This window comes from Prionailurus viverrinus, chromosome D1, assembly GCF_022837055.1.
Source record: "Prionailurus viverrinus isolate Anna chromosome D1, UM_Priviv_1.0, whole genome shotgun sequence".
NCBI lineage: Eukaryota > Metazoa > Chordata > Mammalia > Carnivora > Felidae > Prionailurus > Prionailurus viverrinus.
In genome coordinates this window covers 114,286,851-114,299,238 of record NC_062570.1, presented here as the reverse complement: position 1 = coordinate 114,299,238, position 12,388 = coordinate 114,286,851, and the positions used below count along the sequence as shown (strand labels likewise).

Genomic DNA, 12,388 nt, shown 5'->3' with positions numbered 1-12,388 from the left:
TTATTTTGAGTGAGACAGACAGAGAGAGAGAGAGAGAGAGGGAGAGAGAGGAAGAGGGAGGGAGGGAGATGGAGAGAGAGAGAGAATCGCATGCAGGCTCGATACTGTCAGCATGGATCCCGACTGGAGGATCCAACTCACAACTTGAGCGTCACAGCTTGAGCAAAAATCAAGAGTGGGACGCTAGACTGACTGAGCCCCCCAGGTGCCCCTTCAAGTATATTCTTAAGTATTTGTTCTTTTTGAGGACATTGTTTCTGAATTTCAATGATGATTCTTCCTTGCTCGTGTCTAGAAATACAGCTGATTGTTGTATATTGCGGACGGATCATGCAACCCACTGAGTTGATTTATGATTGTGGTTTGCGTGTGTGTGTGTGTGTGTGTGTGTGTGTGTGCGCACGCGCGCGTGTGCGTGCACGTCTTAGGTTCTTTCGTTTGTGCAAGATTATGTGTTCTGTGAAGAGACATACTTTTCCTTCTTCGTTTCCCACATGGATGCCTTTTACGTCCTTGTCTTGCCTTATTACCCTGGGTAGACCTTGAGTGCAATGTTGAGTAGATGTGGTGAATGTGGACATCCTTTCCTGTCCCTGACCTTCAAAGGAAATTCCAGGCTTTCAGTGGGACGTGTGGTGGCAGCTGTGGCTGTTTGGTAGATCCTTTGATCGGGTCGAGGACGTCGCCTTCTGTTCCATCCTGTGTGGAACCGTGAGCCCAGAGATGTAAAGAGTGCTCGTCAGTCTGTGCCGAGACACCCTGCCTCTGGTGTCTGAAAACGGCACCGTTTCTCCTTTTGTCATCCGGAACACCTGAGGAACACAGCCCATTTTGAAGTCACTGCCCTCTCTCTAGGCTTGGCTCCTGCTCTGCGGCCTGGATGGGTGCAGACACCACTCATGGGATGCCTTGCGAAGCAGATCCTGGCATGGGGAAGGAGCAGCCTCCACGATTCCAACAAAGTCTGAATCCCATGGAGGCTCAGCAGTCTGGGCTCCCTTAAGCCTGATAAGAACGCCTCTTTTACATTCAGTCGTCTCTTCCTGACTTATTGACTCATTCCTCCATGCGTGTAGTGAGTCGTTCCTGATTTAATTCCACAAACGTATGTGCAGTGAGCAGTGAGCCAACAGTGGAGTGACAGCAGTGAAGATGTGGGGAGCAGTGGTGCCTTGAGAAGTGAGATGAGGGACACACGGTGTGTTTTGCAAGTGAGACCGCGGATGGAAGGAAACCGCCACACGAAGACCAAGACTTATGGGGGGAGAGTTTATTTACCACTCATGGGGGTGGTGCACCAAGACCCATTGGATCTTAACACACCTGTGTTAGTGAGGCAGCTTCCAGGAGACATTGCGATGCCAATGCCATCAAGCTCCTGGCAAGCAGAGGAGAGCAAGGATGTGGTGCTTTGACACAGAGAATGATGAGAGAGGGGGATCTGGGCCCCGTGCTGGCCCTGTGGGCCTTTTCCAGGTAGTGTGGCTCAGGCATGAAGGCATGGCAGTAGGAGAGGCCAAAGGGCCTGCAGGATGGGATCGCCTTTGTAGGGAATGTGTATGGGACTAGTCCATTGCTTTGCCACAAGGGCTGGGGGCAAAGTCTAAGCCAAGACACTGGAGGGATCCAGCAAGTGGAGAGGAAGTGTTTGGGGGGCGGGCTTTGTGTGTGTGTGTTTTTTTTTGGGGGGGGGGTGTAACCAGGATGTACCTATAGTCACTTGAGGGCAAGCACAGGTCTTTCGGAGTTCCCTGAGGCCATCAGCCAGAGCCTCAGACCTTGCACTGGCAGCAAACGGGGACACAGCAGCTGGATTGGCTGCAGGAGGACCCACAGCCGGAAGAGCAGCAGCAGGGCTTGCAGCAGCAGGACTGGCAGCAGCAGGGCTTGCAGCAGCAGGACTGGCAGCAGCAGGGCTTGCAGCAGCTGGACTGGCAGCAGCAGGGCTTGCAGCAGCTGGACTGGCAGCAGCTGGACTGGCAGCAGCAGGGCTTGCAGCAGCTGGACTGGCAGCAGCCACAGGAGCCACAGGAGCCACAGCCCCCCTTGGAGCCCCCACAGGAGCCACAGCCCCCCTTGGAGCCCCCACAGGAGCCACAGCCCCCCTTGGAGCCCCCACAGGAGCCACAGCCCCCCTTGGAGCCCCCACAGGAGCCACAGCCTCCCTTGGAGCCCCCACACGAGCCGCCGCTGGAACAGGCACAGGCTGGCACACAGCAGCACACGGGCTTGCAGCAGCACACGGGCTTGCAGCAGCACACGGGCACACAGCAGCTGGAGCCGCAGCCCCCACAGCTGGAGCCGCAGCCCCCACAGCTGGAGCCGCAGCCCCCACAGCTGGAGCCACAGCCTCCAGAACAGCCACAGCAGCCCATGTTTCTGGTGGGTTTTGGGCGGAGTCGGTCAGAGATGCAGGTGCAGAGGGGAGGTGTTCAGGTGTGGAGCCTCCTGGGCCGGGGGCCCTGTATATACCTGCCAGGGTCAGGTGAGAGGCTGACACACTGTCACTTCCTGGTTCCTGTTTGTGCCACTTTGCAGCGGACAAAGGATGAGTATTTTTCAGAATTTCATCATGACCATGTGATTGTATTGACCAGAACGTCTTTGGTGGGTTTTGCCTTTTCCCCAGCGCCCGACTTGCATCACCTGACGGGCTTGTGTTTCAGAGTTTGCAGGGAGACGGAAGCAGCGCCTCGGAGCCCTGGTGGTCCCACCCTGACCCGATTCGAGACCCTCAACAGTCTTGGCATGATTCCAAAGAGCACATGACCGGTGGGCTCAGGGTGTGGAGAGTGTGGGAAGCAGAAAGCCACCGTGGCGGTGGGCAGTGGGCAGGGCCCTTCCTGTCCATCTCCGGGCAGGAGGTGCTTATGGGCATTGGGAGCAGGTGGCGCCCACGGTTCTGGGCTGGGACCCTGATGGCGGAGCCCGGGCTACTCAGGGTCCTCCTTGAATGGCCTCGTGGGAGTTCTGCTTTGACTGAAATCGCGGGGCAGGGTGGTGCTGAGAGATGCCTCGAGCCAGCTCCTGTGCTCCCGAGGTGCCCTGCCTTCCTTCTATGGAGCGGAGCCGCCCGATTGCACTGTGGGCATCAGGATCCATCCGTGCTATCAGTACGACGCCCCTTGTTTGCCTGTAGACCCCGAGGCACGAGGAGCCCAAAGTGGCCGGGTGGCCGCCTCCACTCCAGTCCAGCGGAATGGTTGTGTGTCCGTGCTGGAAGCCTTTCTCCCTCCGCAACCAAGAGCTTCAGGCCAGCGGCGCATGAGGTCCCGGCGACTGGAGAGAAGAACCATTTTGCTAGCGGGTCAGCAGGGAAAAGAGTGAGGAGGATGTGGTAGGAATCACCGGCCGTGCGTCTTTCAGGTCCTTGACGCCGATGCTCTCCGTAGAGTCCCTCAGGAGTGTAACGCAACCCACCGTTCCTAGCCTGTCTCCTTGGGGTCTGGTGGCTCGCCCTGGCCTCGCCCGCCATGACAGCCCTCAACGCGTGGACCAGGGAACCACGCGTGAGAACAATGGTTTCTGCCCCGGAAGATTTGGATGGCTTGCGGGTTTGATATCAATATTCCATTTGCTCGCGTGACAGTTGAAAACACTTGGCTGTACATCGTTCCAAGGGCGACTTACACCTACGTGGCATAAATGTGTCTTGTGGAGGCTGATAGCCCCCTCTTCGGAAAGATAAAATCAAACGAATACGACAAAGCTAAGACTCCCTGCCAAAGGGACGCAGGGCTCAAGTCTGAGCAACGCGAAGAGAAATGCCCTGCAGGCTCTTAGGCTTAACTATCTATGCCACCGCCTTTATTAGTTTGACAAATTCCCTTCCAATTTTAAACCACACGTGCAAAGTCGATAGCTTTGGTTTCTATTTTTTGTGTCTAGGTCTCGGTTGGGCGTGTTCCTTTCCTTCCCCACCTTGTCCCGCCCCCCCCCCCCCCCCCCGTCCCCACCCCCGGCATTTTTCTGTCCTTCCGGCTTGGGAAGTTTCCATTGACCTGCCTGAGTTCACGGAGTGCGTGCACACCGTGTCCGGTCAGCTGATGGGTCCATCAAAGCCTTTCTTCGCCTTTGTCACAGTGCCTTTGATCTCTAGCCCTTTCTGGGAATCTTTGGTAGGACTTCCTGTCGCTGCTTCCGTCACCCGTTTCCTCTCGGAGGTGTCCTGAGAGGCTCAGCGTGTCAATCATATTTATTTTAACTTCCTCGTCTGATCATTTCAAAGTCCCTGCCGTGCCCGGGTCCGGCTGTGATGCCCGCTCTGTGTCTCCCAGCTGAGCTCTTTGTCTTTTAGTATGCCTTGTACTTTGATGTCGAAAGCGGGACGTGATGCACCGGGGAAGAGGAATGGTGGTACCTAGGCCTGGAGGGGTGTGTTAATAAGGGCTGGGGGTGAGGGGATGTTCTTCGTCTTTTAGTGACCTGGCCTGCAACCTTTACTAGGCGGCCTCAGTCGGTCCCCACCACGCCCCCGCCGCCAGCCGGGCTGCCACCCTGCCGCCAGGTGGTCATGAATCAGCGTGGGACTGGAGCTATTTCATCCCCTCCAGGTCACTGGGCTCTGATAAAACCCCAGCAACGTTGGGCTTGGTCAAACCATGTGTCCTGAGGGCAGACCTCACGAAGGTGGGGACGTGCTCTGGCATAATTCTACCTGTCTCCTTCCATGCTCCCTCTGGCCCAAAGCGTGAGGGGAGTTTTGGAGTGTGTCCCCCTGGAGATGTTAGCTCTCGGGCATGTCTGCACTGAGGTTGGCTTACTTACCCTCTGTTTCTGTAAGTTGTGATTCTCTGTCTCTGCCCCTCTGTCTCTCCAACACAGGGCGGGGCGTGGGGGGGCATGCAGCAGGATGCCCTGTGACCTGGGTTCTTTGGTGGATCTGCTGGTCAAGGGCTGCTGGTTTTTTCAGTTGAGCCTTTTCTTGGTGAGTGGAGGGGCGTGGCCACCTCCAAGCTCCTCCCATGCTCTGCAGGCATGGTTTCCCTCCTGAAGACGCTTTCACATCCTATCACAATGAAACCTTCTTCTAGCATGTCATGTCCACGGACCAAAGAAATACAGCCGTAGAATATATTACATGTCAGCTTCTGGGAAATACTTTGGTGCCGTCTTGAATATTCCTTAGGGTGGTTCATGACGTTTGCCTTGAAATGGGCATCTGCAGTCCATGACTAAAAGGCGCACCTTCGATGGAAATCCCAAGGTGGTTTGGGAAGATTCTTAACCGTGGACGAGTTTCTTCCCCATAGAAGAGGATGCCAAAACAACGTCACGTCACATGAATTTGAGAATGGAGACCTACTCCGTATGTGATAAAATTCAGCCTTTGACGTGTGCAATTGAGTGGTGTTTGGTCGATTTGCAAAGTGATACAAGCATCACTTCTGACTCGTTCCAGAACATGTTCATGGCCCCCCAAACACAACTCCATAACGCGAGCACGTGGTATCCATTCGTCCCTTCCCACCCAGCCCCCAGAACATACTGATCTAGAATGATTCTTCATTGCTAGTGTAGATGGCTTTGTGGACACTGTCAGAGAAATGGGGTCGTATAGTATGTGGCCTTTTGCGTGTGACTCCTTTCACTTAGCATACCGTTTTCAACGTTTTTGTTTGTTTCTTTGTTTGATTAGCATGTATCAGAGCTTTATACCCTTTGAAAACGAGCTAAGTAAGATCTCATCCCGTGGATAGACCAGTTTGTTTACCCACGCATCAGTTGACGGGCATTTGGTTATTTCCCCGTGGCGGCCTTTGTGAAGAATGCTACTACGTGACTTAGCACACGAATTTTTGCATGCTGTACGTTCTCTCTTCTCTTGGGCGTATATCTAGCAGTGCAATTTCTGAGTGGCATGGAATCTCTACTTAACACGTGGGGAGCTGTCAACCTCTTTTGCAAAGCAGTTGCCTCCATTTGAGTCCCATCGGCAACGCGCGGGGCTCTGGTTTCTCCACACCTTCCCCAGCACGTCTTATTGTCTGTCTTTTGGATCCTAGCCATCCTAGGCACGGGGATCGCCTTGTGGTTCTCATCTGCATTTCCCTGATTCCTAATAACGTTGAGCATCTTCTCATTGGCTTATTCGCCAACCGTGTACCTTCTTGGACCAATGTCTATCCAGATCCAGTGCTCAGTTGTTTTTTCTTTTGTGTGTGTGTGTGTGTGTGTGTGTGTGTGTGTGTGCGGGGGGGGGGTTCATTCTTATTCATTGATTGGTTGCTGGATTGACTGGTTGATTTCGAGGAGTGAGAGTTTTGCCTATGTAACAGTGTTACATTTTGATGGCACCCAATTTTCCTGAGTTTTTCTTCCTGTGCTTTCTCTGTCGTATCTCAGAGCCATTGCCGAGACAAGGTCTCAAAGACGTAACCCAGGATGTCTCCTGAGAGTTTGATAGTGCGTCGTTTTAACTTTTATGCTAAAATGCTTGATCTAGATAGAAGGAATTTTGTTGTTCTTGTTGTTGTATGTGTTGTTCTTGTTGTTTGTTGTTGTTGTTGTTGATGTGGTTTTCTTATACGATGGGATGTAAAGATGCAACTTCATTCTTTTGAAAGTGGATTTCTAGGTGTGTCAGCACTCGTTATGGAAAAGACTCCTGCACTGATTGTTTTGGCACTCTGGGTGAAAGTCAGTGGAACATAAGTTCAAGGGCTCCTCTTCATACTGTCCATTCTATGGCACTGATCTGTGAGTCTATCCTTCTGGCAGCACCACAGTGCTTCCATCGCTGTAGGCGTGCAGCACCCATTGCCATTGGGATGTGTGAGTCCCCCACCGTTGAGTTTCTTTGGCAAGCTTGTTTTCGTTACCCGACATCCCTTCCATTCATTTCCGCATTCATCGTCATAGGAAAGTTAGGGTCAGATGGTCAATTTCTGCGAAAAGCAACATTGGATTTTGAGAGGGGTTGCATTCAATCTGCAGATCATGTTTTGCAGTGTTGTCATTTTCACCATATTCTGTCTTCTGATCCATGAACGTTGGATGCCTTTGTATTTAATGTACTCTTCTGTACCTTCTTTCAGTGCTGTTTTGCAGTCTTCAGGATGTCAGTCTTGCACATTTTTTGTTCCGTTCATTCTTTTTTCTTAAAGTGTAATTATTAAATTATTTTGAGTGAGACAGACAGAGAGAGAGAGAGAGAGAGGGAGAGAGAGGAAGAGGGAGGGAGGGAGATGGAGAGAGAGAGAGAATCGCATGCAGGCTCGATACTGTCAGCATGGATCCCGACTGGAGGATCCAACTCACAACTTGAGCGTCACAGCTTGAGCAAAAATCAAGAGTGGGACGCTAGACTGACTGAGCCCCCCAGGTGCCCCTTCAAGTATATTCTTAAGTATTTGTTCTTTTTGAGGACATTGTTTCTGAATTTCAATGATGATTCTTCCTTGCTCGTGTCTAGAAATACAGCTGATTGTTGTATATTGCGGACGGATCATGCAACCCACTGAGTTGATTTATGATTGTGGTTTGCGTGTGTGTGTGTGTGTGTGTGTGTGTGTGCGCACGCGCGCGTGTGCGTGCACGTCTTAGGTTCTTTCGTTTGTGCAAGATTATGTGTTCTGTGAAGAGACATACTTTTCCTTCTTCGTTTCCCACATGGATGCCTTTTACGTCCTTGTCTTGCCTTATTACCCTGGGTAGACCTTGAGTGCAATGTTGAGTAGATGTGGTGAATGTGGACATCCTTTCCTGTCCCTGACCTTCAAAGGAAATTCCAGGCTTTCAGTGGGACGTGTGGTGGCAGCTGTGGCTGTTTGGTAGATCCTTTGATCGGGTCGAGGACGTCGCCTTCTGTTCCATCCTGTGTGGAACCGTGAGCCCAGAGATGTAAAGAGTGCTCGTCAGTCTGTGCCGAGACACCCTGCCTCTGGTGTCTGAAAACGGCACCGTTTCTCCTTTTGTCATCCGGAACACCTGAGGAACACAGCCCATTTTGAAGTCACTGCCCTCTCTCTAGGCTTGGCTCCTGCTCTGCGGCCTGGATGGGCGCAGACACCACTCATGGGATGCCTTGCGAAGCAGATCCTGGCATGGGGAAGGAGCAGCCTCCACGATTCCAACAAAGTCTGAATCCCATGGAGGCTCAGCAGTCTGGGCTCCCTTAAGCCTGATAAGAACGCCTCTTTTACATTCAGTCGTCTCTTCCTGACTTATTGACTCATTCCTCCATGCGTGTAGTGAGTCGTTCCTGATTTAATTCCACAAACGTATGTGCAGTGAGCAGTGAGCCAACAGTGGAGTGACAGCAGTGAAGATGTGGGGAGCAGTGGTGCCTTGAGAAGTGAGATGAGGGACACACGGTGTGTTTTGCAAGTGAGACCGCGGATGGAAGGAAACCGCCACACGAAGACCAAGACTTATGGGGGGAGAGTTTATTTACCACTCATGGGGGTGGTGCACCAAGACCCATTGGATCTTAACACACCTGTGTTAGTGAGGCAGCTTCCAGGAGACATTGCGATGCCAATGCCATCAAGCTCCTGGCAAGCAGAGGAGAGCAAGGATGTGGTGCTTTGACACAGAGAATGATGAGAGAGGGGGATCTGGGCCCCGTGCTGGCCCTGTGGGCCTTTTCCAGGTAGTGTGGCTCAGGCATGAAGGCATGGCAGTAGGAGAGGCCAAAGGGCCTGCAGGATGGGATCGCCTTTGTAGGGAATGTGTATGGGACTAGTCCATTGCTTTGCCACAAGGGCTGGGGGCAAAGTCTAAGCCAAGACACTGGAGGGATCCAGCAAGTGGAGAGGAAGTGTTTGGGGGGCGGGCTTTGTGTGTGTGTGTGTTTTTTTTTGGGGGGGGGTGTAACCAGGATGTACCTATAGTCACTTGAGGGCAAGCACAGGTCTTTCGGAGTTCCCTGAGGCCATCAGCCAGAGCCTCAGACCTTGCACTGGCAGCAAACGGGGACACAGCAGCTGGATTGGCTGCAGGAGGACCCACAGCCGGAAGAGCAGCAGCAGGGCTTGCAGCAGCAGGACTGGCAGCAGCAGGGCTTGCAGCAGCTGGACTGGCAGCAGCAGGGCTTGCAGCAGCTGGACTGGCAGCAGCAGGGCTTGCAGCAGCTGGACTGGCAGCAGCTGGACTGGCAGCAGCAGGGCTTGCAGCAGCTGGACTGGCAGCAGCCACAGGAGCCACAGGAGCCACAGCCCCCCTTGGAGCCCCCACAGGAGCCACAGCCCCCCTTGGAGCCCCCACAGGAGCCACAGCCCCCCTTGGAGCCCCCACAGGAGCCACAGCCCCCCTTGGAGCCCCCACAGGAGCCACAGCCTCCCTTGGAGCCCCCACACAAGCCGCCGCTGGAACAGGCACAGGCTGGCACACAGCAGCACACGGGCTTGCAGCAGCACACGGGCTTGCAGCAGCACACGGGCACACAGCAGCTGGAGCCGCAGCCCCCACAGCTGGAGCTGCAGCCCCCACAGCTGGAGCCGCAGCCCCCACAGCTGGAGCCACAGCCTCCAGAACAGCCACAGCAGCCCATGTTTCTGGTGGGTTTTGGGCGGAGTCGGTCAGAGATGCAGGTGCAGAGGGGAGGTGTTCAGGTGTGGAGCCTCCTGGGCCGGGGGCCCTGTATATACCTGCCAGGGTCAGGTGAGAGGCTGACACACTGTCACTTCCTGGTTCCTGTTTGTGCCACTTTGCAGCGGACAAAGGATGAGTATTTTTCAGAATTTCATCATGACCATGTGATTGTATTGACCAGAACGTCTTTGGTGGGTTTTGCCTTTTCCCCAGCGCCCGACTTGCATCACCTGACGGGCTTGTGTTTCAGAGTTTGCAGGGAGACGGAAGCAGCGCCTCGGAGCCCTGGTGGTCCCACCCTGACCCGATTCGAGACCCTCAACAGTCTTGGCATGATTCCAAAGAGCACATGACCGGTGGGCTCAGGGTGTGGAGAGTGTGGGAAGCAGAAAGCCACCGTGGCGGTGGGCAGTGGGCAGGGCCCTTCCTGTCCATCTCCGGGCAGGAGGTGCTTATGGGCATTGGGAGCAGGTGGCGCCCACGGTTCTGGGCTGGGACCCTGATGGCGGAGCCCGGGCTACTCAGGGTCCTCCTTGAATGGCCTCGTGGGAGTTCTGCTTTGACTGAAATCGCGGGGCAGGGTGGTGCTGAGAGATGCCTCGAGCCAGCTCCTGTGCTCCCGAGGTGCCCTGCCTTCCTTCTATGGAGCGGAGCCGCCCGATTGCACTGTGGGCATCAGGATCCATCCGTGCTATCAGTACGACGCCCCTTGTTTGCCTGTAGACCCCGAGGCACGAGGAGCCCAAAGTGGCCGGGTGGCCGCCTCCACTCCAGTCCAGCGGAATGGTTGTGTGTCCGTGCTGGAAGCCTTTCTCCCTCCGCAACCAAGAGCTTCAGGCCAGCGGCGCATGAGGTCCCGGCGACTGGAGAGAAGAACCATTTTGCTAGCGGGTCAGCAGGGAAAAGAGTGAGGAGGATGTGGTAGGAATCACCGGCCGTGCGTCTTTCAGGTCCTTGACGCCGATGCTCTCCGTAGAGTCCCTCAGGAGTGTAACGCAACCCACCGTTCCTAGCCTGTCTCCTTGGGGTCTGGTGGCTCGCCCTGGCCTCGCCCGCCATGACAGCCCTCAACGCGTGGACCAGGGAACCACGCGTGAGAACAATGGTTTCTGCCCCGGAAGATTTGGATGGCTTGCGGGTTTGATATCAATATTCCATTTGCTCGCGTGACAGTTGAAAACACTTGGCTGTACATCGTTCCAAGGGCGACTTACACCTACGTGGCATAAATGTGTCTTGTGGAGGCTGATAGCCCCCTCTTCGGAAAGATAAAATCAAACGAATACGACAAAGCTAAGACTCCCTGCCAAAGGGACGCAGGGCTCAAGTCTGAGCAACGCGAAGAGAAATGCCCTGCAGGCTCTTAGGCTTAACTATCTATGCCACCGCCTTTATTAGTTTGACAAATTCCCTTCCAATTTTAAACCACACGTGCAAAGTCGATAGCTTTGGTTTCTATTTTTTGTGTCTAGGTCTCGGTTGGGCGTGTTCCTTTCCTTCCCCACCTTGTCCCGCCCCCCCCCCCACCCCCGTCCCCACCCCCGGCATTTTTCTGTCCTTCCGGCTTGGGAAGTTTCCATTGACCTGCCTGAGTTCACGGAGTGCGTGCACACCGTGTCCGGTCAGCTGATGGGTCCATCAAAGCCTTTCTTCGCCTTTGTCACAGTGCCTTTGATCTCTAGCCCTTTCTGGGAATCTTTGGTAGGACTTCCTGTCGCTGCTTCCGTCACCCGTTTCCTCTCGGAGGTGTCCTGAGAGGCTCAGCGTGTCAATCATATTTATTTTAACTTCCTCGTCTGATCATTTCAAAGTCCCTGCCGTGCCCGGGTCCGGCTGTGATGCCCGCTCTGTGTCTCCCAGCTGAGCTCTTTGTCTTTTAGTATGCCTTGTACTTTGATGTCGAAAGCGGGACGTGATGCACCGGGGAAGAGGAATGGTGGTACCTAGGCCTGGAGGGGTGTGTTAATAAGGGCTGGGGGTGAGGGGATGTTCTTCGTCTTTTAGTGACCTGGCCTGCAACCTTTACTAGGCGGCCTCAGTCGGTCCCCACCACGCCCCCGCCGCCAGCCGGGCTGCCACCCTGCCGCCAGGTGGTCATGAATCAGCGTGGGACTGGAGCTATTTCATCCCCTCCAGGTCACTGGGCTCTGATAAAACCCCAGCAACGTTGGGCTTGGTCAAACCATGTGTCCTGAGGGCAGACCTCACGAAGGTGGGGACGTGCTCTGGCATAATTCTACCTGTCTCCTTCCATGCTCCCTCTGGCCCAAAGCGTGAGGGGAGTTTTGGAGTGTGTCCCCCTGGAGATGTTAGCTCTCGGGCATGTCTGCACTGAGGTTGGCTTACTTACCCTCTGTTTCTGTAAGTTGTGATTCTCTGTCTCTGCCCCTCTGTCTCTCCAACACAGGGCGGGGCGTGGGGGGGCATGCAGCAGGATGCCCTGTGACCTGGGTTCTTTGGTGGATCTGCTGGTCAAGGGCTGCTGGTTTTTTCAGTTGAGCCTTTTCTTGGTGAGTGGAGGGGCGTGGCCACCTCCAAGCTCCTCCCACGCTCTGCAGGCATGGTTTCCCTCCTGAAGACGCTTTCACATCCTATCACAATGAAACCTTCTTCTAGCATGTCATGTCCACGGACCAAAGAAATACAGCCGTAGAATATATTACATGTCAGCTTCTGGGAAATACTTTGGTGCCGTCTTGAATATTCCTTAGGGTGGTTCATGACGTTTGCCTTGAAATGGGCATCTGCAGTCCATGACTAAAAGGCGCACCTTCGATGGAAATCCCAAGGTGGTTTGGGAAGATTCTTAACCGTGGACGAGTTTCTTCCCCATAGAAGAGGATGCCAAAACAAC

At 54.2% G+C, this 12,388-nt stretch overlaps 2 protein-coding genes across 2 annotated transcripts; both read right to left on the bottom strand.

Annotated features, from left to right (window-relative positions):
• Positions 1 to 1,772: 1,772 nt before the first annotated feature.
• Positions 1,773 to 2,375, bottom strand: LOC125146839 (keratin-associated protein 5-10-like). The gene has a single exon (XM_047823738.1). It carries the CDS (start codon positions 2,373 to 2,375, stop codon positions 1,773 to 1,775), a length of 603 nt encoding a protein of 200 aa, XP_047679694.1.
• Positions 2,376 to 8,890: 6,515 nt separating this feature from the next.
• Positions 8,891 to 9,493, bottom strand: LOC125146837 (keratin-associated protein 5-10-like). Its single transcript, XM_047823737.1, has one exon. It carries the CDS (start codon positions 9,491 to 9,493, stop codon positions 8,891 to 8,893), a length of 603 nt encoding a protein of 200 aa, XP_047679693.1.
• Positions 9,494 to 12,388: the final 2,895 nt, after the last annotated feature.

Bases quoted from the DNA above. Each gene is read 5' to 3' on its own strand.
- LOC125146837 (XM_047823737.1), bottom strand. From the start codon at position 9,493: ATGGGCTGCTGTGGCTGTTCTGGAGGCTGTGGCTCCAGCTGTGGGGGC.
- LOC125146839 (XM_047823738.1), bottom strand. From the start codon at position 2,375: ATGGGCTGCTGTGGCTGTTCTGGAGGCTGTGGCTCCAGCTGTGGGGGC.